General features: G+C 36.8%; 3 protein-coding genes across 8 annotated transcripts in view; 1 reads left to right on the top strand and 2 right to left on the bottom strand.

Annotated features, from left to right (window-relative positions):
• Positions 1-1,401: 1,401 nt before the first annotated feature.
• Positions 1,402-3,515, top strand: LOC109541193. The gene is made up of 4 exons (XM_048660633.1): positions 1,402-1,515; positions 2,123-2,269; positions 2,330-2,603; positions 2,714-3,515. Exons 1-4 carry the CDS (start codon positions 1,486-1,488, stop codon positions 2,878-2,880), a joined length of 618 nt encoding a protein of 205 aa, XP_048516590.1. The 5' UTR covers positions 1,402-1,485; the 3' UTR covers positions 2,881-3,515.
• Positions 3,516-4,599: 1,084 nt separating this feature from the next.
• LOC109540859 (calcium and integrin-binding family member 2) lies at positions 4,600-5,789 on the bottom strand. Of its 2 annotated transcripts, none has more exons than XM_048670116.1 (5): positions 5,652-5,789; positions 5,543-5,577; positions 5,368-5,485; positions 5,023-5,170; positions 4,600-4,959 (listed from the first exon to the last, which is right to left on the bottom strand). In XM_048670116.1, the coding sequence occupies exons 1-5, from the start codon at positions 5,700-5,702 to the stop codon at positions 4,742-4,744; spliced, it is 570 nt and encodes a 189-aa protein (XP_048526073.1). In that variant the 5' UTR covers positions 5,703-5,789; the 3' UTR covers positions 4,600-4,741. The 2 variants fall into 2 exon arrangements, with proteins under 2 accessions (XP_048526073.1, XP_048526074.1); XM_048670117.1 differs by having other exon boundaries at positions 4,602-4,959; positions 5,539-5,577; positions 5,652-5,772.
• Positions 5,790-6,790: 1,001 nt separating this feature from the next.
• The window catches only part of LOC109541109 (calcium-dependent secretion activator), a 27,172-nt gene continuing 7,488 nt past the window's right edge, over positions 6,791-26,474 (bottom strand). The window contains exons 3-31 of one of the 5 annotated variants that reach the window (XM_019909837.2): positions 21,817-21,959; positions 21,649-21,759; positions 21,321-21,593; positions 20,099-20,274; positions 19,963-20,042; positions 19,708-19,850; positions 19,550-19,630; positions 19,139-19,308; positions 18,973-19,072; positions 17,596-17,862; positions 17,263-17,545; positions 17,076-17,102; positions 16,821-17,009; positions 16,627-16,763; positions 16,388-16,575; positions 16,271-16,330; positions 16,100-16,213; positions 15,419-15,609; positions 15,209-15,321; positions 13,689-13,886; positions 12,616-12,772; positions 12,418-12,559; positions 11,730-12,039; positions 11,519-11,677; positions 11,232-11,453; positions 11,033-11,163; positions 9,907-10,979; positions 9,665-9,843; positions 6,791-9,609 (exon numbers count right to left, since the gene is read on the bottom strand). In XM_019909837.2, the coding sequence (XP_019765396.1) occupies positions 10,790-10,979; positions 11,033-11,163; positions 11,232-11,453; positions 11,519-11,677; positions 11,730-12,039; positions 12,418-12,559; positions 12,616-12,772; positions 13,689-13,886; positions 15,209-15,321; positions 15,419-15,609; positions 16,100-16,213; positions 16,271-16,330; positions 16,388-16,575; positions 16,627-16,763; positions 16,821-17,009; positions 17,076-17,102; positions 17,263-17,545; positions 17,596-17,862; positions 18,973-19,072; positions 19,139-19,308; positions 19,550-19,630; positions 19,708-19,850; positions 19,963-20,042; positions 20,099-20,274; positions 21,321-21,593; positions 21,649-21,759; positions 21,817-21,930 (4,326 nt within the window). In that variant the 5' untranslated portion in view covers positions 21,931-21,959 and the 3' untranslated portion in view covers positions 6,791-9,609; positions 9,665-9,843; positions 9,907-10,789. Of the gene's footprint in view, positions 9,610-9,664; positions 9,844-9,906; positions 10,980-11,032; positions 11,164-11,231; positions 11,454-11,518; positions 11,678-11,729; positions 12,040-12,417; positions 12,560-12,615; positions 12,773-13,688; positions 13,887-15,208; positions 15,322-15,418; positions 15,610-16,099; positions 16,214-16,270; positions 16,331-16,387; positions 16,576-16,626; positions 16,764-16,820; positions 17,010-17,075; positions 17,103-17,262; positions 17,546-17,595; positions 17,863-18,972; positions 19,309-19,549; positions 19,631-19,707; positions 19,851-19,962; positions 20,043-20,098; positions 20,275-21,320; positions 21,594-21,648; positions 21,760-21,816; positions 21,960-26,474 lie in introns of all 5 variants that reach the window. The other 4 variants (XM_019909836.2, XM_019909835.2, XM_019909840.2 and 1 more) reach the window with 4 other exon arrangements.

Genomic DNA, 26,474 nt, shown 5'->3' on the forward strand with positions numbered 1-26,474 from the left:
TAGTCTTTCCACGTATTCGACCCAGCACTTTTCGCCCTCGTCTTGTAGTGTCACACACATTTGCTTTTACGGATTGCTTCATTGATTTGTTACTCACATTTTCTAGCTTCTGCAATCTATCCAATAGTACTAACGCATTCCTCTTTGCTCCGCCCACCTGTTTGTTAATTGTACCATAGTGGTCCAATATCTACCGCCCTTTCTTTTCTGTGAGGTAATTTTATTTATTGGGTGATTTCCACTGTTAATGTGAGTGTTAACAGACAAATTAGCTGACTGTTTCACCTTTTGGTTGGGTATCTGGTTTTCGTCTTTCACAGTTTCATAAATTTTAATTTATGCCACTGTGGATGTGTAAATTGGATTGCCTTGATACCGAAAGGTGAACTTCATGTATATTCAAATCCAAAATATTCCCACCTTGAATGATTATTGCGAAAGGTCCATTAGGCTGAGTATGAGACTCATAGTTATGTATTCACATATCGCAGGCGCCTCTTTCATTAGAGCTAAAGCCCCCAATTAATCCTGGAGATTAGAACCACATTTGCAAGTCTTGGATTTATTCAGCGTATGTGCTCATGTGAATTTTTAAATTTCGAACGCTTTAAAGCGTACTTCTGTATCAAAGTCGGTTAATTAGCCGACGCAAGTGATTTATCGTCTCCCGCCTGTGTTCTATCCTCAAATATTTGAGGCATTATAATGCGATGTATACGAACTGAAGCTTTTGGTGAAAGGCGACAAATTAGTATGTTTGCAAGGGTTTTGAAATGATGCAGCAAGCTCGGTTATTTAATGCTATCGCTTTAACAGTCAAGTATTATTTCAAAGTATAATTTATTCCAAACACAGCTTTACATAACAATGAACAAATATTCAGCAATACGCTGCCCATTTCAATAGACTATAACTTAACAATGTACGTCTAGTTTTCTGAAATGAACTGGTGTTTTAGTTTAGTGAACATTTCGTTCAAGGGAGATAACAGTTAAATGACATGTTTTAAAGCCAACTGCTCTGGTTAGCGAACGAACGAACAAAACCAAATATACACTAATAAAACGTACAACAATAAAAACCAGTTGCTTTTTGGCTGCAATAATTTTGTATTTTATGTTTTGTGGACTTGGCGGTTCAATGCTGTTATCTAACTCTCTCTCTATCAACAAATAATGAAGTTCAGCTTCATGGGAATATGATGCTTTAGAGTCTATTTTATGAAATTTGAGAAGAAATATTTTCAGTGTTGGTTTGTTTTAGGAGTTGCCTGTTTCTTGTGCGACCCTTTCGATGATGTGTGTGGCTGTAGACCGATACTGCGTGGCCAAAAAATATCAGTCACTGAAGCAGTACACCAGGGAGCAAATATTGCCCTTTATCTTAGGCTTGGTGGTCGTCCTTTCATCCCTTATTATTCTGTTGGAGACATTTTCTTGACATAAAGCCATTTCTTGGATCTTACTTGCAACTCTTATAAAAGTGATGATGGTTCATGGAATTCCGGTCTTTGTGGTAAGTAGCAACGTCAATTGCGTTCTGATCGACTGAGTGAATTTTTCTAATCCTTGTTTTTTATTTCGAAGTCAAATAAAATAAAGCCAGTCGTTTTTGTGTTATCACTAAATTGTACATACTTTCCTGACTGTGTTCCAATTCCAAATCAAAATTTTCAGAAAAATATATGCCAAGGCTTAAAGTAGCAACAACGCTACACATAAAAACTGATGATGGTGGAAAACACCGAAACGTATTTTAATTGATAATTAGAGACAATAAATTGTTATCACTAAAATCGGTGGAACACAAAAATGATGTTTGGCAGTTTCATTTAAAATAGGCAAGTTGATCTTTGCTGCCGGTGTGATCGTCAATGCGACCATCTTTTCACGTGCCCCCCCAGATTGTTCAGTTTTTTTTGTTGCACACGAGTTTTCGTTTGTTAGTGCCCATTTGCTACGCAAAAATGCTTTTTTTGTTGAATCCCCAGTTTCTGTTTGAAGGCCTTCAGTTTTCTCATGTGGATCAACGGGAGAGAAAAGTCTAATTGATTTTTATGTTCTGCGTTTGCACTCTATTTTGATGCTTTGTCTAAAGCTTTTTTGTATGTTCGGTTTTGTAGGTTCTAATTATCCATGTGTGTATCTATACAAACCTAACAGCGGTTTCGCTTCGAATTCGCGCCCATCATGGAGATTTTACCTTGCCCATGCCCATGAAGGATCATATGACCAGGTCTCAAGTAATTATCGTAACTGGGAGTGCACAGGTAGCCGAAAACGGTTAACCAAAGATACTTTTTTTTAAATTTTTGGATGTTTCTTGCTAGCGAGGCGATGCTGTAAAGCCAAATGAAGTGGCGCAAGATAAGTCAAGACTTAGCAGTATCAAACATCGGCGAAGATTGGGATATTTTCTACTGCTAATGGCAACATGCTTTTGTATTATGTGGGGACCATATACAACTTGCGAGTTATACGATATGGTGGATAAAGATTCAGTTAGCTTGGAAATCATGCAATTGACGCAGTGTATTGGGTTGCTGCACTCCGGAATTAGTCCCTTTCTGGCAATGGCAAGTATGGACAAAGACTGGAGCAAAGGTCTGTCATTTTATAACATTGAGATTTTAACTTCCTCCCTTCTGATCCCACTTTGATTTTGTTACCTATTGTGTTTAGAAGCATAATAATTTCGTTTTTAAACGTTCCAGTACTGTTGGCCGAAATTAGGCAAATAGAAGTGCTGAAGAAAGATCGTCACGAGTCTCCAACGTCTACCAACGAAGATGCCCTGGGGCCATTCAATCCCAAATTTATCAAACCCAAACTTAAAAAGTCGGAACCTAATTGTCCATCTTCTTCTGTAGTTGTATACTAATTCTGTGATTACCTGTACAAAACATAGTCTATTCTATTTTGTCCTCGTAATTTTAATACTGTTGATTTTTATATATTTCTAAATCGCGATTAAATTCAGGGAAATAAGCTTCAAATTTTTAAGAATTGAAATTGCTAGATCGCGTCTTACACTGAAGAAGATATAAACAAAACCGAATTATTCTACTCTAACTGTTGTTATTGTCCTAACAAAGATCTATCTCACTGAATCCATATAGCATATATTTTGGATCAAACTTTTTGATGGCCTCGTTTAATGTAATGTTACTATATTTATATGCCTGTCGTAAATGCGTTTATGTGTAAGTGATAAACCTTCTAGCTTCTGAGTTTCATCCAGTATTTGCTGGATTCGATCCAAGCGAGACTCATTTTCTCCATGCTGTTGTGCTCTCACACTTGGGAAATTTGAATTATTTAATCCCCCAGCCTTTCGGAACTTAATTTATTTAAATCCGAAGATGTTGCCTCAATGTTGCTGCTTGATGTCATTATTTATTGGAAGTTATACTCTTTGAATGCTTTAAATATATTTACTCATTGTTAAGGCCCAAAAGTGTCTCTATGTGTTACTGTGAATCATTAAATGAAAGCTAATGAAGATTTGGTGAATTCTTTTTTCTTTGAAATTGTCCTTAACAAGCTTTGAAGGCTTGAAAACGCGTGATGTTTTCAATGGTTCAGGACATCAGAATCCTGATTCCTGATGAACTGCACTAGAGTCCACCATCGGACAAGGGTGATTGTGAAGTTGAAGAATATTTTGGTATTTTTTTCACATGGACTCACCTGAGAAAGTTAAACTACAACACTACTACTGTTCAATTTTCGACCTCGATGTCATCGAGCTTCTGATATGCTTTTGCCTGTTTTCCGAACAACATTTCTGAGCATAATTTGCCAGATGTGAAAATATCAATTATACAGGGTGGTCCTCAACTTATGTCCCAAAATTCACTGACATTGAAATCTGCACCAGTTTATCTACAGAAAAATGGGTTTACACATGCATGGATTTAGTGGCAGCACTATTCAAGTACGTAGCGATAAAACGCTATCCCGCCGAAAGCAGTAAAATTTCTTATTCCAAAAATTATTTGTCCGCTTACGCCGCGAAAAATCCCTTTCATGAAGCAAAAAAAGCAAAACTTTTGATATTTTGCTAATACTAGTACTACGTACTTGAATAATTGCCCCCATATAACCTATAAAGACAATTTTCAGCGTTCACAATTAAACATAGTTTGTTGCTGCCGGGTGGCCTGATTTTGGGATTAGTATTGTTGGGTTGCTGCAGCTGGCACACATTTCTGGCAATTTTAAGCAGATCGACCGATACCGAGCCTTTTTTTAAGCCAACATTCCCAAAAGCTAGCTCCTATGATTAAGCTGGGATTATACAACTATATAAGAACAAATATATGAGATACACTTCTAAAGCTGCAATAATTGACGTCAGAAGTAAAAACGCCAAATCCAAATTTTTTTAACAAATAATATTCTGCTTTATAAATCTTCCCTCATACCGCTTACACTGATTTCTTGGAGCTTCATCCACAGAGAAAATTAAATAATACACTTTTAGTGGGGCTCAGAAAACATTATCCCATGGTGGGCTGTTTGAATGTCCAGTTCCCTGCAGTTTATACCATTCTCGAGCTTGTCTGGTCCCTCATCAACTGGAATAATAGATATAATTGAAATGGTCTTGCACAATTTTTTAAATCATTTATTAATTGTACACTCAACACACTGACCCATCGATTTCGCACGATATTTTAATCCAATTTATTTACAGTTTCTATCTTAACTAGTTAAAATTTATACTGAGTGGGTAATACTTAAATTCTGATGTGGAAGGTGGACAGGAACTCAGGGGCCCTCGTTATGCAGTGTTCGAATTCAATATAGGAGAGTTTTCCATCTCCATCCACATCTGACTCTTCAATCACTTTTTCGGTTATCTGCTGCCTTTCTTCTACAGTTAGTTCTTGTTTCGTGAGCAAAGTGAGCGCTGTGTCTATATCTGCTGGTCCCACAAACTGGTCGTTATCAAAATCTATATAAATATTTTGCTAGTTAAATGTTGCTTGTAAAAACTATTGGATCGTTTTACCCCTACCATATATCCTAAACGCATAAAATACTTTGATGTCTCTTGGAGCGGCTTCGCTGAATACAGACAGCATATCCAAAAAATCTTCGAACGTTAGATTTCCTCTTGAGTCTCGAGAAAATACTTTAAATATCCTCTGCTTGAAAGGATTTTCCTGAAAATAAATATTTCACTAAACAATGCAAAACGGAGCGCCTTTACATATAACATAATTTTTACAAATATTTTTAAGCAGCGGTTTGGTATAATTCTATTTCTAACTGGAGCAAGTAGCTGTTGAGGTTTATTTGAAACATTGAACCAGCGATTTTCAACTCGAATAAGCTTTAGCATCCTTTACAAATAGCTTACTCTGAATTCTGCTAGTTGCTCTGTGCACTCGACAGGAAGTTTAATCGAATATGCCTCATTTTTCTTCATTACTCTCGGAATCACATCGGGTTTCATTTCCCTGAACTTCTTGTACACTCTAAAATGCTGCTGTTTAGCCACAAAAAAGCTTTCCTCATTGAGCTAAGTTACCTGCCTTAAAATCTCCTTTCGTGTAAAAAATGTACAATCCTGAAAAACATATTAATAGTTCAAAGTACTGAAAATATTATTTAAGAAAGGTTAACAATTTAAAAAATTCTTACCTGGTAATTAACAAGCTGCTGATCTGTAAATGTAATGAGCTTGTTTCCCATTTTAGCAGCCAAAGGACATGAAACAACTGATTTTCACCCGTTAACGCATTAAGCGCAGACACAGGCAAAAAAGGTGCGGCCTACGTGGATAAGTTAATTAATGAAATATATCGATTTACCCAAGGATCATGCAACAAACTTATATTTATAAGGGCCAATGAGAACATTCTCTTAGTCGTCTGAGTTTTATTAGAGCAGCGATAGCGAGACATTTTAATCGCCAATACAACTTTCTTTAGTATCATTTTTTTGCCGCACTTGGATTCGATTATTTTTGGGTAAATTTCTTGTGGAGTTTTTAGTGTTTACTTGTTTTATAGATTATACACTATTTGCTTTGTGCAATAAAATATCTTTAATTTAAAAAATTGACATTGCGATCTATCTAAAACGAAGCACAGACGGTCCGCGCCTTGTAACGTTGCAAGTGAAGAAAGCTCTGGAACATGAAATTGTTCACGCCATCCTTCCGGCTTGATCAGACAAAGAGGTGGAAAATACTAGCTGAGATTGCATAGGAAGGACTGCTATTTACTAGCGACTTAAACAGTTTGCAGATGCAAATGGAGATTGCAGCTCGTGTTAAGGTCTGATTTGGTGTTTCATTTATTAGCTTACCACGCCGGATCCTTTTCATTTTCTTAAGAGTTAGATACTTGAACGGCCACCCCTATTAACGTTGTTTCATATTTACTAATGAAATTGTCCATCTGATATTTACCTTTGCCAGGTAGAAATAGACAAATTTATGAAAGTTCATATATTTTGAAATAATTTATTTCTTACCATACTAAAATGCGTAGGTGACGTTCTTCGAAAAGGGTTGTCTTGAATTTACGAATTTGTCCGTCGTTGCTGATTGTTGGTGTTTTCTTGTCGCGTGTTTTCGATGCTGATTCCTTACATTAATGCTTGGTTTCGTCGGATGTTGGTGTTTTATTACATCTTTTAATACGCCTTATCCGCACACAAAAAATCGCTGGCCTCTATTTGCTTAAGAGCTTGATACTTGACCTGCCACCCCTGTTGACATCGTTTGATATCGGAGTTTCACTTTAAGGATATGAAAAAATTTATAAAAGTCCATATATTTTAAAACAATTTATTTCTTACCATACAAGTTACCTTATTTCAATCTTAATAATTATAACAAGATGCGTACATGACTTTAAAGAGGATAAATACAACAGATTTTATCAATAAAGCATCCTGCATTTATTCAAGTTGTAAAGCGCGGAAGGCTTAAAACGAATTGAAAATATTAAGGTTTATATATATTTGTATGTATATTGCATTAAATATTAATCACCGCATTGCCGAAAAGAACTCTGTAATAATAATGTGTATATATTTATTTAAATACTAACAATATACATATAGTTGTGAAAGTTAAAGCTAAGCTTGCATATCAATGAGAGTGTTGCGTTGATTTTTCACCTGCCCAGTACACAACTCTAATAAATTACAATTTTTGAGTAAAATTACTAAAGAGACACCACGGCAGTTATAGTTAATTTAACACCACCAAAGGCATAGTTCTTAACAAGACCAAACAGTTTAAAGCCTACTTATTACTGAATTTTGAATAAATTTACAACTTCAAATGCAAGTTGCGATTATTTCGAATACATCAAGTAAAAAATACCACTATATGGTTGAAAAGTCTTACCTAGTTTATTTATATGTATATAAGGCAGCAGTCTTGTGTGAAAAAGCTTTGGATACGCAAATAACAAATTATATTGAACGCAATTAGGCGGAAGGATGCACAGCAAGTAAATCACTAATCTTACATTACAGCAGCAAACTATTTTCCCCATTCCTGGAGTTAAGGAGATTTTGTAACTAATTAGTGGATCAATCTCCATTACATCTACTGCAAAAGTAGTGCTCCCAACACAACATTTAAAACAGGGTTGACTTTGTTTAAAATTAATTTCTAGTCTTCTTAGGCTCGGGTTTTTTAAATTAAACAATTTCCAAGGGATTTTTGCTTAGCAGGTTTTGCCTCATTTATAAAACCTATTGTCACATTAATTTCTGGTCAGTATCTTAAATAGCCGTGGGTCACAAGGCCATTCCCATTATTATCAAGATTTTTTAGCTTAAACTAAGTCATAATGAGTAAGAAATATTGTGTTAATATTATATGCAAACACAAGGCACTATAACTTATACATTCTAAAGATTCGCCCCTTAGGAAGCTCACTTAAAACATTGCTTAAAAAATAATTTTTCTATTATAACACCAAATTTTTTAACACCAATTGATAGGAATAGTATCGTAAATCACAACACTATTTATTACTATATAGATTCATATTAAAGCTTTTCTGAGATAATTCACAATTCCAAACAGGCATGTAACAATTAAGTCTTGAGGCAGTAAAAACCAACGCACAATCTCGATTCATATACAATAAGAAAACTTGATAGATTTAATAAGATAAGTAGGACCTAGTTCATGCTAAACACGTTATAAATTATGTATCTGATATCCAGATATAAAATAAATTTGTACTTGTTACATTCCGAGATTCAACCTTAAGCATTTCTTTTAAATCGGTTTCTCAATTCATATTTAGCCACTTATATAATTCACTAATAGGCCACTCGTTTACTGACATGCCGCAGATCTACTCGAAGATTTCCATTACTTCATAAAATCCACTCTTAAGACCGAGAGCGTTTATGTCAATTTTGAAAGTCACATCGCAGATCGCAACATTTTCTTTGAATCACTATCTATAATACACAGAACTAGAGCATTTCCTTGAAAAAATGCCAAACGTTTCGCATGGAACCGATGAGATATGTGAGTTTCAGAATATTAATTTTCAGACTTTCGAAAGTCTTATGTACAATTTTGGGAAGGCTCTATGTACAATCGTCGTGAGGCATGAACCTTGTATGTACAGCGTTAGGTTCTTCTCAGTAGATCGGCAACGGTTTATTTCAGGTCCTTAATATGATTTAAAATCCGATTTGAAATAGCACGTATTCTGCGCTTTATTTCATATTGAAAATGTGAACTTCCCTGTCCAAATGTGTTGATTCCTCTATATCATCTTCCGAAGGTTTGATTCACAACTTGAACAATAATCTGTGAAGATTACTAATAAAGCGAAGATTACCCTTGATTTGCTCAACACATCTATGTTTTATCAAAGTTACTCTAATTTGGTGGGTCTCAGTTAATCCTGAACCGCAGAAAATGGTTTGAAATGTAGAGTCTGATGATCGAATGCCGTTTAGAAACGTGAAGAAATGCTAAGGTTTTAATCGAAATTGCGTTGGTGTCATTTTGTTTCTGAGGTCAAGACTGTATCTAGGGTGCTGAATCTTCATTAATCAATGGTGCGATTATGTTGCACTAGTGCTCAAAAACAAAAATCAATCAACTTGACAAGTGTACTTGATATGCTTGGAAAATTTGCAGTTAACTCCGAAAACTGTTGATAAATATTTAAGTACGCTTAAAGCCAGCATAACGTGCTCAAATGGCTATTAATAAAATATTTAACAATACTGTAAAATTATGTAACCCACACAATTGAAATGTTTAGAAACGCTTCTTGTAACCTTTACCAACCCTTAATCGCACTGTAGCCCTAAATGAACGATAGGATGGGATTAAATAAACCAGAGCCAGAAATATATTTCGGTGTTCATCACATCGCCAATGTTTCATGGAATATTTGATTTCCACCTCTTTCCCCACAAAGTGAGACTTTATGTGTTTTCAATTCCTGCTTTGTTTCAATCTTGACTAAGAACGTCGAGCGTTCGATATCGCCAATAAAATTTGATAGTACATACTGCTAAAATTGTTAACATCATACCCCACAAATGGTCATTGTGCAGAAAGAACTTTTCACCCTAAAGATGATGTTCATCCTCATATGCTCTGAAACAAGATAACAAGTTACTTGTGCGTTCCTAATTTCCTCAGCTTGAACTACCTGAAGAAGAGATGGAATCAGCAATTATCACAGTAAAGCCCTTGGAGGCAATAATTTTTTCATTCCTATATTTGCCTACTACTTATTTGGCCCGCAAAAATTGTGAGTTAGCCTGAGTCATTTTTTTGCTCAGGCTACTTTCATTGTAAATTTATTTTTCGATTCAAATCTAGCGAGATCTGAAACAAATGACTCGTTTATATATATTGAGCTTCAAACAATGTTAGTTTAGTCAGTCTTACCTTTCGTCTGGTCATTGTATCGACGAAGTTTATTCCTGCATTTATGTGATTTTCAATTTGGTGTCTCCAAGACAAGTCAAAATCATTTGAAAGAAAGTAATAATTTGAAAAAACTCCGGTTTAGATACCCACTGCTTCTTCTTCAACTGCGGCAGCTTTTGTAGCTAGTTTTGAGGGAGTAATCATATGACAGAGTTTGGCGGACTCATTTTCTGCAGGTCCCGCACATATTTCGCCTGTTGCGCAACAAAATCTTCGGAAACTCCTACTGTGATGAATCTGAAAATATCTATGAGAGCTTTTCTCTTGTCGGAGCTCACACTTTGACTTCAATTTTCTATGGTGTCTCTTCTTAGATGAATATATAGATAACTTATAAAATGTTCCTTAAATGAATGAAAAATATACATAAATTTACTTCTTTCAGATACAAATTTCTTATGGTTTAACGAAAGCGCCAAACTTAAAACTAATCGTTTTGAACCTAGCGTGAGTCATGCCAGGTTGGTTTATATTTCTCCTTTGCATTTCCTGTGTATTCTCTGCTTTTGAGGGACATTTTTAAACTGATGATTCTTATTCATATTTTGTTGATTTTTGATTGATTTTGGAGGATGAGTCATCGGCTTCGTCAATTTCGTCAATTTCCATATGGGTGTACCGTTTGTTAAATGGCGCAGCATCCTCACGCTCTCAATCTCTTGAAACATCCCTTTCAGGAATGTCTATTTGCCGTTGAAGAATATCTTTCATTTTTCACACCCGCGTGTATTTTCCTCTCCAAATTCCACAAGCGAAAGGCAACGCTTTAAAACTTTATGAGTTAGCTAAGCAAGAACCAATAAGAGTCTAGTAAAAGTTGTTTAGAAGTGTTTCCAAAACATTAAAACCAACTTGAACCCCCGCCTAATTTAGAACCAATTCCACCTATGCCTTTGCCTAGGAAGTTACTAACTCTACCCGCCACCATGTTGCCGACATTCGATAGCGGATTTCCTTCTTCGCCACCTAAACTACCCATCAGCGATTTACTTCTACTCTCTGTAGAGTCGTCTTCGCCCATTTCTAGAGCTCTAAAATACGCCGAAGTGTTGCAAATACCGTCATTGTTGTAGATCTGACTCACCCCTCAGTTTGGCCTAAAGTCAAAGCACATGTGGCTTCTTCGGTTTGCATTCTTTGAGCGATCGTTTGATAGGCTTTGGAATTTAGTTTGTCGTCCGTAACGCCATGGAGTTCAAAATCCGAGTATATTTTCTGAAATAAATTTCTTTTTCACTTGACGACTACGTTGTCCCGCTGTTTTTAGCCGAAAAGCTTCTTACCTTTATTATATGAGCAAGGCACGTACATTGGTAGGGATGCAGGGTATGGTCTAGTCTTTCAGACAACCAATTACAGATAATATTCATCTGAGCAGTGTACCACTGCTCAAAGAAGTTTAGTATCCATAATTCGTCCGTAACTTTGCCTCGTATTTGTTCCATACTATTCCGCAGGAAATTGACATAGCTTTGGCCTACGTCTTTTCCCGATCCGGACACATTCTACAGCAGAAAACGTTTCGATAAAATATGTTTTTCTTTTCAAAATTTCAAGAGCTTTGTCGTACCGTGAAACTTAGTATGGACCCAATAAGGCTTCCTTCGTCGTATCGCGACAGCTTGGAAAGTGTGGCTTCTAAAACGGACATGAGTTTACTCAACATCCCTTGGTTCATATTGGCCAGAGTCTTATCAATTTGGTCATCAATTTTCGTATGATATTGATGCTGAAAGTAGTAACTTCAATAAAAGTGGTGCGGCGTAAAACCAAGTAAGTACCAAATCAATGCCATCCACAGCGCACAGTTTAAACGACTGGTTCTTTGCATCTAAGATGACATTCACCATGGCGCACATTTCCGAGGGCAGAATGTAGTCGGTCGACAAAAACGTGACAGACTTTTTAAGCCATTGGTGGAAGGCAGCTTCAGTTCTTTGGATGCAAGACTCGATCATATCGCAAGCCATCAGCTTGAGCCTTTGCTCCAAATGCTGCCTGAACTCTGTGTCTGGCCAATGCAAATCCCGTATGAATGACTGCAAAGCATCCAGCTTCCAGAATAAATCCTCAGAAGTGGCGCAGCCATTGCTGTAATGCGATAATTTTAATTAAATTTGATTGTACATACTTTCCTGACTGTGTTTCAATTTCAAATCAAAATCAATTCCTGGGCTTCAGTCATTTATTGTCTATTTATCAATTAAAATACGTTTCGGTGTTTTCCACCATCATCAGTTTCTATGTGTAGCGTTGTTGCTACTTTAAGCCTTGGCATATATTTGGAGTCTCCAGAAACGTATTTTAATTGATAAATAGACAATAAATGACTGAAGCCCAGGAATTGATTTTGATTTGGAATTAAATTTGACCTGATAATTTTTAACCGACAGGACCGTCACTATTCTGGACGAGTCTTCTTACTGGTTTTCACATGGGGAATTTAAAGAATGTTCTATAATAGCTTACCCTTTGATTTCCCATCGCTCCTTTTCGAAGCCTTTGTGTATGGACTGAGCAATGGATGATTCCATGAGATCCACATATCTGACAACTAGCGGGGCGAATGTATCTCGTAAGTGCTGATGGAATCGGCCGTTTTTCAGATTATCTTTAAATTTCAAAGGGCGATTAGTTTCGGTATCATAATCTCAGGTTCCATCCTACCATCTGCTCGTAGATAATCGTTGAGTATTTGGAACAAGGGAAAAGAGTCCCAAGTATCGGCTGGTTGCTCAGCTAGCACTCGATCCATATCAACGGCGAATAGGGACCAGAATATTTCGGCGTGTTCCACTAGAAGATCGCTGAACCATGCGAAAGCCTGTTTTCATAAAAAGAGGAACTTTACTTATATCACATAGCAACATCATGTGTTCTTGATATATTTAATACGATTTAAAGACAAAACTGTTCTTTCATTGACTTATGAATGTATTCTGTCTTCAAAGGATATTATATGTATAAGTTCAAGAACACCTAATCATGCTGTATGTCAGGCGCTGACTGATTTATTGGACACAGAAACACTTTTCAAATGATGGAAAACTTATGTACAGTATTGGATTCGAATAGCAATTGAAAAGTGTTCGAAAAGCACGAAAACACGACACTGAAAAGCTTAGCAGGTTTAGGCGCCCATTGACTCCCAAAGTACTTTTCAGCTCAAAACTTTTGGCTATTTTGTAAGTTTCTTGTGCAGAATGCGCTCAGTCGGCACCTGGACTTTTAACTCAGAATATGAATGAAACACATTCTTTACATTGCCCTTTGCAACATAAAGAACGCTGAGGCAAGTGGACAGATTTATTATTGACATGGAAAGTTATATCTCGGATATTTAAAAGTTGAAGTTAATTAAAAATATCCACTTGACTAAACAAACTAAAAATGAGCTATTAAGGATAGCCGATGATCTTTCATGTTTCTATTGAGTGGTTTGACCAAATTTTGCTTGAGGATTCAGTTAGCGGCAGTCAATAGTAACTCGGTTTGGCAAGTTGCGCTCAATCTGGCAGAGTTCAAGTAGAAATCAACAAAGAGTCTTGTTGATGAACAATCGCATCAAAGTTGTTGCCGACTGTTGGCTGCCGCTAAGTTCGACAAAGCAGAACTAATTGTTTAAGATCCGGATTGTTTGCTTTCGAGAAGTAATCATTTTCTCTCAATATCAGACATGAAGTGATCAGTGAAATGAGAACTGTTGAAAGAAGAATGAAGAAGATTAAGAAAGTACGTGCCATGGGATCTGCCTGGGAGAATATGGCATGCGGAGGCATGCAATAGCTAGGCACAGAATTGTTTTGCTGCTTGGCTAGCCGACTGGGGGTACCCGGGGAGCCCTGAGCAGGAGCTGAGGCTGCCGGTTGCCCCGACCCTGCAGCCTGGGAATTTTGGGCAGACTGATTGACCACATGGCTGTCAGCCTTTCGCAGTTGCTACAGTTACATACAAAATTACACAGACAGTCAATACACAGGATACTCAAACCAAGAAAAAGATCAATGGAATAGAAGGATTGTGATCGTTGTGAAATTTGTCTATCACGTTTTTTTCTCATATCAATCGAAACAAATCACAACAGTGAATGCAGTCTTTGGAAAATGATGCTTCATGAATCAATCCAGTGGTTCTTTGGATTGGTTTATTCATAATTGTACATACTTTCCTGACTGTGTTTCAATTCCAAATCAAAATCAATTACTGGGCTTCAGTCATTTATTGTCTATTTATCAATTAAAATACGTTTCGGTTATTTCCACCATCATCAGTTTCTATGTGTAGCGTTGTTGCTACTTTAAGCCTTGGCAGAAATATATGCCAAGGCTTAAAGTAGCAACAACGCTACACATAGAAGCTGATGATGGTGGAAAACACCGAAACGTATTTTAATTGATAAATAGACAATAAATGACTGAAGCCCAAGAATTGATTTTGATTCATTCATAATGACAACAGCTTGGTTAGAGCGATTCACAGTTTTGCATGTGCAGGGTCGTCGAAATCGGGCTGTTTCTGCAAAGAACACTTGCCCGAAACAAATTTCATGAAAGCGGAGTTACATAAAAAAATTTAATTTTGATCATGGTTTTACAGTGGACGCAATAATGCACATTTTTCAGATAATTCTGGAAACGCTTTATGGTCCTCTAGCAATATGTTCCGTCATGGACTGTATTCCACGGAAAATGAAGCAATTGAACCGTGAAATTTTCATCGATCCAGGAACATTCTTTAGGAAACCCGCCTAATTTCGACCATCCCGCACTTTGCAAGAGAAAATATTTTTAAGTACGAGTAGCAACTTCTTGACGAGAAGTTGTACCAGATGGCCAAATTATTTTGTTTTTGTATGTTTATTTAGTGAAAGCTATCCAAACTGGACGCAACTTATTTCAGGATTATCTAGGAAATTTGACCCTCTGGTACGTCATTTTAAATTGGACACTATATACACGGCAAAACACACAACCATTGAACGCTGTATCAAATTAACACTGATTTGTAACTCTCAGCACTTGTTTGATTTAAATTGGAAATTTCACAACTATACTCAATATGGGCGAAATTTTACAACGACAATCTATTGGAAAAGGCTGCAATTTTTCACGTCCCCCGTAATTACTTTGAAACGCACTGAAATCTTGGTCGTAATATTGGGGCCTTCACCAACAATAGAAATCAATTATACATATATGGAAAAATTGCATTATTGATAAGGAGAATAAAAACGAATGGGACGAAAAATCAATTTCCTTACCTCTGCATAGTGCTCCTCATTTTGCTGCAATAAATCAACACAAAGCTCAGCCAGATGAATCAAATCATCGAGCTTCTTACTCGGTGAAACCATTGTTTCTCCTCGTAAATCCTCTGAAAATATCCTTAATGAGCTAATACCCAAAACCTTCAATGGCCATTTCTTGCAAGTATGAAATACATTTCTTAAAGGGGCAAAACCCTATCCTACCTTCAATTTTGGTTTCCTCTGATAGCTTGGTATAATTAACCAAAGCGGCTGTTTCCAGACACTTTTTAATGACCGCCCTAACTTCGTCTGAAGCTGTGTTAGTAGCAGCGCTATCATGCATTAAAACTCGTTCCAACAAGGCAATGGTAGCTTTTAAAGCACCTTCTGGTCTGCCAAATGGGAAGGTATATCTAAAACGTTGTGATAACGCAAAGCTTGAAAAATGCAACTTTCAGACGTTATTTGTTAACATAGAACATTGCAGTGTTCAGTGTGTGTTTTGCAAGAGAAACATCTCGGGCGGAGTTGAAACAAATCTAAATATTCTTTTCCCCATAAGAATACGTACCTGTTAGAATCTGAAACTAATGTTAAAGCAACATTCCTACTACCAAAAGTTTCATGCAAACCTGTGCCGGAGGCGAAACGGGAATAACAGTTGAAATAATGAAATTAAAAATTAAATTAAGTGTTACCGCTCCATCAAACATCAACAGGAGCAAAATCCATGTCAAGGCTTGCTGATCCATGTGTGTGCAGTTGGTCAGTTTTAGGCAACATTGAAGATTATTTCAAGAGCTTAAGGATTTTGGAATGTTTTAATCAGCGAAAGACGCTTTGCCTCTTGGCAGGATTTACCCGAAAGCTCATGAAACAAAATTTGAAAAAGCTGGTTTTTACCTGAAATTCGTCACTTGGTTTTCTAGCATTACTCTCAACCTTTCCCTGACTTGATAGAATTTGTCTTTTTCCTCGCAAGTTACACTTCTAACTCCCTCTGTACAAGGCTCCATGCTAAGGTTGGTAATTGTTAAAATGTTTAAATTGGCATATTCCAGTAAGCAAACTTACTTAAAGTAATTTTGCAGGTAGGAGGTGTTGTTCAACATAGCTATCGGTTTGGTAGATGATCTGGAATAAAGGTTAACCGCCATTCTTTTGAAGGTTTCCAAATTTCCATCTACTCACAGGTTTCCTTGCACGTAGCTTGAGCAGAAGGCGTAACTGAAGTGAATTAGAGTCGGATCGATCATATAGTTTTTATCAGCTTTATCTAGTAAGTCGGACAAATACATGAGATGCCTGTAGCAGCCTCTAACGCCATATCTTGCGCAATACTCATCCAGCACAAATATTTGCGCTGAGCTGAACCAGCCCTGGAAACCGTTGGTGTTAGAGATGGCTAAGCTAACATCGCGTCAGCTTACCAGAGAGCAATACATATCGGCAAGTCTGTATTCGAGTGTTAAGCTCTGTAATAGTCGGAACAGAACAGCGTGGTCAAACTGGCAAGGATCGGCTGAGATAAAATCCTCCATCCCATGCTTTCTCGCTTTATCAGCATCTGAAGACAAGTCCAAATATCAATTTATGCCAGTTTAAAGCAGAACCCACTACTCACCTCCTTGGATCTTGGAAATCGTCGAATTTTTGTCTTGGAGCGTAATGGGGGGTGTAGGTTTATGCGATTGACCAGTAGCGCGATACATGGCCATTACCCATAGATGACATTCATTTTCATCATCACTCGCAAAAATAATACTATCGCCTTCTCTAACAGCGTTAAAAAAGAACCTACCTCCTTCCAAGTCTGGAAATAATTTGTGATATTTACAGAGACATTCCGCTGCCATTTGTCATAATGGAGGTAACTTACGCTTACCCGTTCCGACCATCAAAGTTGCTTAAAAAAGATAAAGATTAGTATGGGTTATTGAGCCCAGATCACATCCAGGAGCTCGCAAATTCGCATTCTAATCGAGCAGCTAGATGAAATCTGGATGGTTTAAATTCTGATCTGAATCTAGATTCTGATGCAATTGATAAAATAAGTCACAAATTACCGCTTGAGGCTTCAATATAGTCGACAGTATATCCGTCCAGCTGCATCATTTCTGAGGGCTCAGATTTTTTCTCTTTGTAACTGCACATAGCAAATGTGTATTGCGACACTTGAACAAGAACGTAATAGCGTTTTTTCCACTTCTTCCACACGCTTTTGCCTAAGGCATATAGATAGCCGCAATGCTTCATATTCAGTGGCTTATCCATTCTACATGCTACTTTTATTCGCAAATCTTGATCTGGCAAGTTTTTGGGGACTATCATCTTGTGCCACTCGGGAGCCTGGAAATCTCGCTTTTTACTCTCGTCTTTAGCAAATACCATCAAGCTACCTTAGATGATACCGGAGTCGGTCGCAAAGTAACTTTTCCAAGCTCTTTATCTTCCAAAGCGAGCATACCGGGGTTTTCCGTAAACAACTTAACTTTAACAATCGGCAAAGGGTGTGTTGTACAAAAATCTCCCTGAGTATCCCACATTGGTTTTGATGCTTCCGCTTGATCGGTTTGCAATTTTTCCCCACTTTCAACTTCCATTGTACAATATACAATTCTATTCGGTTGCAGGGATTTTAAACCCCTAACTTCCATCACAATCACCTTAAAGAACGGTTAAAAGTCCCAACAGAACGTATGTATAAATCTATATACATTATATTTCTACGGACCTATAAAATAGGACTGTTACTATATGCTGCAAAATTTTACTCCTGGGGATACTTTTCATCACAATCTGTTAGTGCTTAAATAAAACTCTTAATTTATTATATTGAATGATGTATCATTTATTGATTAAGTTGTTGATCATTTTTTTGTGTTTGGCCAGTGGATTTTCATGCCGAAACCAGTTACCCGCAAATGTTTATTTGAGTACTTTGTGTCCCATTTGAAAAAACGGAATTTTTTCACTATGTTTATTTGCAGTTGTTAATGAATGTGCTGTTTTTGTAAAGAACGATTTTTCATTTGCAATTGCGTTGCGCTCGTGCCGCGCTAAGAGAAAACTGAATCAAAACTTCCGATTTTAAACGAATTAGAATCATTTTTTGATTTAAATGCTTGCATAATCAATAATTGATACTGCACATCGATTTAACACCAGTAACATTTTGCAAAAAAATGCCACATTAATGCAAGCAAGCTGAGTGTTTCTATTCATGACTGCGCCAAGTAATATTTTGCATTATTCGGTTATTTCGATTAATAAAACATCGACATCAGGTAAAAAGCAAATTTTTCTTTAAATCAAAAGTGCAAGTGCATGTTTTATTCCGTAATGATTTTTTCCATGAGTAGCGAAAAATTTATTGTTCTCTTTAGAATGCTAGAAATGTTTCCTCAACATGATTGGGAGCGTTTACAAAAATGTTACACATTATTAAATCGATGATGTGTAAAGTTCCCGAGACATCTGAGTGGCACGCCTAGATAGAAATACAGAGACTTGAAAAATTGAAGTTGCTGGAAGTGCAGCAGTTTTAGATGGGGCTGGAAAGGAGAACATGCTACAATGAGAAAATGACAACAATTAAAAAATGGATGAAGTTGACTATGTACAACACACAAATAATCTGAATGAACTATGAATGAAGGTAGAACATGCTTGCAGAAGACAGAGATTATCCAGTTTTCTGGATAGGTAAAAGTAAAAAAGCCGAAAGCAAGATTTGTTAATCGAAATAACCAACGGGATTTACATCAGACACTCACCTCAAGCTGAAATGTTAAAACAACATCCATTTTAGTAAGGGTTAGCATTGTATCACTATCGGCTGAATCCCCTTCCAGTTTCACTAAAGATCCTTGCGATCTAAAAGAAGTAACATAGTTCATCAAAAGGTGCTTCACATTATACGGATTATTATGGTTATGCAACCTGTGATTATAGCGTTTTAGTTTTTGTAAGCCATATTTTGAATCCGTGGATCCTTTCGAAACTGGTAGAGACTCCAGATTGGTCATCAATAAATTTATTGCAGCTTTTTGTTCTTCGACGTATAACAGTTCCATTTCTTTCAACAGAAATTTAGGGAACAGCTTTCGATTCTAGTGGAGAAAAAATACTGTTGCTGGATGGGTACTTAAAATCAGTTGGTGATAATGTTCTTCCAGCTGGTTTTACAACCCATCATCTCATGTCGTCCACAATCAGTTGAGCTAGTTGAATCTCATAAATCATTAAATTATGTTCTTTCTTATTCTTAGTTGCACTTTTGCTTGCTTCCACTATTCGCAACTGATCTAATGGCAACACTTCCGTCACTGAGTTGAAGACCCCGCAACTTACCTTTTCCATCTCAGCTACCTTCTGCATTCGCCCGTCAAGTTCCCTTCTAATAGCTGCAGCTTGTTCATCAGCTGATTCAAGCTGAATCAATTAAATTCCTTCGTTACTACTCAGTTCCGGGAACTGCGACACCGACTTTCTACACAACTACTACTTACCATCAGCGCGTTATAGAGAAGTTGATGTTCGAATTTTTTCACACCTAGTATTTGTTGAAACATATCGAATGTATGCTCTTTAGACGTCGCTGAATCTTGATTATGCACCTGAGTTCTAGGCCTTTTATGCTCGTCATCTTGTACTATAAAAAGGTTCTTTAGTCATGACTTCCCCAGATAATTTCACATTTTATCTACATCTTCCTTTCAAGCAAGTAGGAGGAATTCAAATTGAATTGTTGGGCTTGATAGTACCTTTTAAAATGCAGTCAAACTTTGCCATCCAAGATGTAAACACAGTTTCCTTACTGAGTCCTTCCATTTCAGGTAATGATCTGAAATGACGGGTTCACAAAACCCTCCTCAGTCTGATTTCCGTTGATTAACTTACCGAACGCGTTTTTCAATATTACTTCTGAAGACTTCGCGAAAGTCGGACTGAGTCCACGCACCGAGATGCACCATCTTTTCCACCCTGTCGGACTTAAGGAAGACATCGAAGTAGTTTTGAATAGCATTTTGAAAAGCTTCGTCTGCCATTATTTGGGTTTCGCCCTTTAAAAAACTCTAAAACGAAAGAAATGTTCGATTTTTTCCTTACTTCATCAGGCATTGTTGTTTTTATCTAGATATGTTCCATCGAAAAGTTTAACAATCAAGTGAAGAATGGGAAGAAAGGACTTTTATTCTGAACCGATGTTGCTGGCGTGGGCAGTCAAGCGCCTTCCAAAAAACTTCTCATTAATAAAGCTTTTGCTCTCCAGCTCTATTTGTACAAGCAACAATATATCACTTTTATATAAGCTACTTCCCATATACTTTGCAAAGAATACGGGCTCAAAAGGTATTTTAACTTATTTCCGGCATTCTTGGATAAAAATTTGTTTGGCATGAATACAATCACATAAGAAACTGATAACTTCTTTGAAATTGAGCTTTCAGAGCAAGCTTATGCCTAAGCTGGATTAGTTGAGTTTGTAGGATCAAGTTCAAAGGTAAACTCTAATTATCACAATCCGGATTGCCAACATTCCCCTTAGAATTAATTTATTAAATGAGCGGAAAGCTTTTTCAGAAATGAACTGTTGAGAAAGAACGGCAAATATGTCTGAAAGAGAAATTCGCGATTCGCATCGTAAATTTTCCGCTAATTCTCTTAATTAATAACGCCATAATTCTCGATTAGTGTAGATTGTAATATCTTTTTAAAAGCTTTTTACAATAATTGAGTTTTGATTGATTATCTCATTCATAATTTCATCAGTGCAATTAGTTGGCTGCTGTTTTCAAGTTCGTCGCCATAATTCCCAGTCAGTCAGAAAAACAAGGCCCACGCATACTGAGAAGCGCCTATCAAGAAGGGAAAAACTGAGTTGCCCTATTAGCTGATTATAAACACCATTAATTAACGTTAGTAAAATAATTTGCAATCCACATTAGGTGATACCCAAAAAAGCCTTTCGCGGCCATAGCTTGCAGTATTGGTGATTGTAGGCCCTCACAGCTTTGCATTTTAAATCTATTTGATTGTATACGTATGATATTCAGCGGTCGGTATAATTAATTAAACAACACACATTTTTATTGTTGAGCATTTTCAAAGAATTACTTACCTGGAATCTATTTACAATGGCATCTAACTGATGCCGGGTCACTTTGTGTAACCTCTTGAAGCCTTCTACGGCCGGTTTGGAATTGAAGGGGTAAGCTATACATCGCGATACAAAAACGTAAAGCTGAATACGTTTTTTCCTCTCCTCCTCTTCGCGTTCGTGCTTCTCCTGGATGTCAACTTCGGTTTTTTCCGAGGCAACAGACGGAGAAGGGCTAGTAGGTCGAGGGAGAGAATTTGCTCTGGAGGAAGACCCAATGCTATGGGTTTCCACCTATAGGTATTCATTGATATTTCAGTGGTCCAGGTGTATTTTAGCAGTTACGAACCGAGACGGCACTGCTTGGTGATAACGATCGCTGCAGCGCGGCAGCATTGTTGGGAATCTCTAGGACTCCGCTACCATCGGATCCATGAGAATGGTAGGGAGATGCTTCCGCCTGTCATAAAAAGTAGGGCTTAATGAATTTAAACCGAATCAAACAATTTGTTTATACCGCGTGTTGATGCGTTTGGTGATGAGCATGATGCGTGGGTGGGTGGTGTCCCACATGATGTCCAGATCCGTGTTCTTCATCACTATCTTCTTCTGATGAAGATGGATCTATCATCTTTTTCTATCTCGCTTTAAACGTTTCGACTGTAAATAAGCCACTCGATTAGCTTCTGGGAGCTTTTCTGTTAGGTTGATGAAATCGTCATTATATAAAAATATTGAGCTGAGAGAAGTGAATGGAGGGACACGTGTTTGAAGTTGCAAAGTTCCTCCAAATTTCCAAAGGAAACATTCTCTTGCCCAAAAACCGTCTACACCTAATAAAGCTTAATTGAAAAGCAATTAATATAAATCTGCCTACGTTCATCAGACTAACATCCTATTCGGATATTTTCAAGGCGGAGCATTATGAACAGCTGACAAGAGATGTTCATTCCTTTCGAATATATTTCATGCCCCTTGCCTGATATTCCGTTTAAAATATTTATCAGAAATCCATGTTTACCGCATATCATGAATTGCTAAAAAACCTTTTTCGGTCTCATTTAACACTGGCCAAAATTCAACGACGAATAATCGGGTAAATTTGCGAATAGCGTAAAAACGAGGCGACGATCTTTTTCTCGTTTGCAACCCTGAAAATGTTTTGCTAGCAACGGAACGTGATTCTTCGGCTCTACACAGATTTATCACTGGAAAATGGGAGGGATATAATCTAAACTAATTGGAACTGGGGAATATAGCAAACAACATTAACTGCCGATATTCTCAAAGTTTGCTTGAACATTCGGGAAAGTTTTTTCGGCAACTCAAATTATTTGCAAATTTGATGAGCTTCTAGAAGCTTGCTTAAGTACTTAATAATAAAAATACAAACATTTGCAAAGTATAGCAAATGCAATTTTAAATAGAACGGTCTCGAAAAGCCTAATTTTGTTGTTTTCCAAATCGAAAAACGGGCGAAAGTGGAACAATACTAACAGTCGGTCAAAACAATTGCATTCTGTTCGCTTCTAGTACTTACTAGGGAGTAAGCAATCTTACTTTCTAGAGTAATCCTCTGAGGCTAATGATTGTTATATCTCAGGGTTTGTGGCTGTAATTACCAAACTATTATCGCTGCTGGAACTCGACAGGCTTTGTAGTCGATTAGAGCAACTTTAATTACAGCCCTCTCAACTAATCCAAACTTTCCCCAGGCAGCACACAAATTACAATCTTAGTACAATATATGTTTCAACACAATTGAACACTTTCTCGAAAGTCATGCTTACACGCACTTAAGTCGCGCAAATATTGTATATGTTCTAAGTTCCTCAAGATCAGAAGTTTTCTTGCGGCGCTCAGTTCAAACTGAAAGCCAATGACAAGAAAGGAGTTTCATCGGAGCCCTCCTACCGCTCTCTTGCGCGAATCAAACAAATGAAGTTGCGTTGAAGGGCTTGCTACGCGCAAAGCTACAGGCTTTCAGTTTGGTTCAAGAAAATACCTTTTTGTAACTTTTTTTAACAGCCTGGATTTTGATCAGTAGTGATTCAACTACATGATTATTGCAATTTTCAAATGCTCACAACTCGTCGTACTCAACTCACAATTCGTCGGAGTATGACACGCCATGTGGATCTTATTGAGCTTTGGATCTTTTGATTTTTTACTTATGGACATCATTTCATTAATTCGGTATTCTATTGTCTGCTAACAACAGTCTTTCGAATATAATTGAATCTTTTTAATCAAATTTTCCGAGTAATCGATTTACAATTACTGAAGAGCTTTCAACCAAGATGAAAAACAAAATTAAAAGTCTTAACCGCCATTTCACTTTCAGAAAATTGTATTACAATTTGGGGTCTTCTTTTCCTCTTCTCGCTAATTAATTGAATCAACTCAGTAGATTTTGAAAATAATTGCTAATTAATTTAAAAGGTCGTTGGTGCTAAATTGATAGCGGGGTTTCTGATAAAGATTGTTTTTCGACTAAAGTATTTTTCCTTTCAAGGGATTTTGTTCAGGCTTGACAAAAAAAGTTCTGCAAAGCTCGAAATACTCAGTGTTGGTAATTAATTACTTTCTTCAATATTAATCAGATGTTTTTAAAGCATGTAAAAGCATTGGCTTTATAGCTTCAATTTATTCTAATAGCTTTATATTATGTAAAACATGTGTGTAGATTGCTAACTGCCGCCTTGTTCAAAGCTGTTATATTCCCACTTAGCCTAAAGAAACATTCAGAAGTAATACTGTTAAAAGCTTCTGAAACAATTTGGAGGTAGGAAGGATTATTTGAGCATGTTATCCCGAAGCAAGTCCCGCTTTCCGAAATAAAGCGTGGCATATTTGTTAGATTTATTTCGCATAAATGTAAGTGCCGGAGGCAAGATGAAAGAAATGTAGACATAATCTAATAAAATGATGTGATTAGCCACTTATAAAGCACCGAGGGCCGATTATTTGCTCCATTGATTCCGCAATGTTAAAATGTCGATAAAAATTGCCCCAAGCTACGAAGTTATTTTGAATTCTGCTAGCTTTATATATCAATAATGAGGGACTTAAAACTTTATTCAACTCTTCGAAGATGTACCGAAATATAAAGCAAATTGATGTTCTTTTCTCCGGTATATTTTCACTCTTCCGAAAGTCGGACAGTTTCAGCAAACTTCAAGACTAATTATTTATTTGCGAAGTTGTGAGCAAGCCCATATCAATCGTGCTTGTGCGTATTTATAAAAAGAAAATGTATTTTATCAAATTATGGCCTTTTTCATAATTATGCCATAGCGTGACTGTCAGTTCTCGACTTTTGAGGGCAATTAGCCTCCCTCGTTGTATTGATTATTTTATGAAATAATAATCCTAGGGGAATTATTGTTAGTTCACCCTGCTAATTCTAATTCGGCTCTAATCGAGCGCTTTTTACGTCACATTTTAATTTCTGCCCTGCTAATCGCTTTAAAGAATCGTCCAAATTATTTACTCTTTAAGCTTCTACCTCAACACAATGTAAAGGAAATGTTGCGAAAATTACACGCGGTTTCCATTGTTCTTTTATGAGTTAAAATTTCTACCACTGGCTACACAAATGAAGTTAATAACAGTAAATTGAATAAACGAGGCTTTTGCGGCAATTGCATGAAACTGGGGAGTTTTGCAGACCTTTAGGCCGTCGTGGAAAATAATTTCTTCCTAACGTTTTGCAAGCAAATCTTCGGATGTAGTTGCAATGCTAGTATTCAATTTACTGAAACTAATGAGTTGAAATTATATATTTAGTTACGTATTGATTTTATTTGCGGTAAGACGAATATTGGCAAACACTATGAAGCCAAATATGTGAATTTTCAAGAAGCCTTACATGAGCCAAAGTTCAGGCTCTTGAAGTCAAAGCCGATTATTTGTCGGATATTTATAAATAGCTGACAAATCGACAGTTAAAAGGTAATGATTGGGAAGGAAAGTTGATTAGGGCCGTGCTTCCAATAAATCTAATTGTAAGAAAAGACGATACTCTGCAAACCAACTGTCAGCGATTAAAAAATTCGACTGTAAGGAAAACAGGGGAATAATTGAATTGCTAATTGAATCATTTGAAATGACAGAATAATTCATTTGAAGAAACCGAGGCCTTTTTTAATGCCGGATTTTTTTCCCAGAATTTTATTCATCCAATTAATATTGTTTTGACATCGAGCTTGGAAGATGTGAAATTGTTTTATACAATTTCTAATTGGCATTTCAGAAAGCTTTCGAATTTGGGTATGAAAATACTTTAGTCTCTAAATAAAAAGTGGTGATCGATAAAATATTGCGCATGCTTTAGTGCGTCTATTCGTGTTGCATGCAGAAAAATTATTTGGTTTAACCATTCGCAGGCCACATCATAAATCTCTGTCACATAAGGGCGGTTAGGCAGTTTGTTAAGTAAAAAGTCACAATGTAGCATTCATAAATTCAAATTTTCTGGGTCAAAATCGTTTACTGCTGAATAGGGGAAATTGACGAGCTGGGCAAAAAGTTTGTTAACATCGAAATATTCAATTTATATATACTTTTACGCTTTCTTCAGCAGAAAAATGAAGAAAGGAATTCAATTATTGAATAAATCGAATGTTTTGCCCTTATAATTGCAAAACGTTTGATAATAATGAGGAAAGGCAACTGAAAGTCAAATAATCGAATGATTTAAATCACCAAATGGAACATATAAAAGCTAATAAAATCATTCCTAAAAATACGCGAAACAATGTATTTCGGTCATTTGCAAATTGGGAAAAATTGTCATTAATACATTTTCTTCTACCCTCATCGTAACGAACCGAAATGAGGCCTGACTTTCATTTGACGCCCTTTTCCGGGTTTTGCGTAGGATTTCAAGTCTAATGCTGCCGCCTCCAGCCCGTCCATCTTGGGATGAAATTTTTCCCGATTTATCATCATTTAAATCGGACGGTTAGGACACTAGGCAATCAACTTGCCTAAGATATATCGCACACCGAGGACATGCTTCAGATTTCGCGGCGTTTTTTTACGAATTTAAATAACCCGATGCTTGGATAACGAAGAAGAAATTAGATTTCTCCCAAGGGGAAATCCAGGGGGTCGGGTCATGGGGATCATGACCCCCTTGTACTGGGTTTATGTCAACTAACAAAAAATTTT

The sequence above is a fragment of the Dendroctonus ponderosae genome, unplaced genomic scaffold (genome assembly GCF_020466585.1).
Source record: "Dendroctonus ponderosae isolate FM_Combo_2020 unplaced genomic scaffold, Dpon_F_20191213v2 Dpon_F_20191213_1, whole genome shotgun sequence".
Lineage (NCBI taxonomy): Eukaryota > Metazoa > Arthropoda > Insecta > Coleoptera > Curculionidae > Dendroctonus > Dendroctonus ponderosae.

Excerpts from the sequence above, each read along its gene's own strand:
- LOC109541193 (XM_048660633.1), top strand. The coding sequence starts at position 1,486 with ATGATGGTTCATGGAATTCCGGTCTTTGTG. Across the intron at positions 1,516-2,122 it reads ATGGAATTCCGGTCTTTGTG|GTTCTAATTATCCATGTGTG; the intron begins GTAAGTAGCAAC and ends TCGGTTTTGTAG. Across the intron at positions 2,604-2,713 it reads GGACAAAGACTGGAGCAAAG|TACTGTTGGCCGAAATTAGG; the intron begins GTCTGTCATTTT and ends TAAACGTTCCAG.
- LOC109540859 (XM_048670116.1), bottom strand. The coding sequence starts at position 5,702 with ATGGGAAACAAGCTCATTACATTTACAGATCAGCAGCTTGTTAATTAC. Across the intron at positions 5,578-5,651 it reads AGCAGCTTGTTAATTACCAG|GATTGTACATTTTTTACACG; the intron begins GTAAGAATTTTT and ends TATGTTTTTCAG. Across the intron at positions 5,171-5,367 it reads AGCAACTAGCAGAATTCAGA|GAAAATCCTTTCAAGCAGAG; the intron begins GTAAGCTATTTG and ends ATTTATTTTCAG.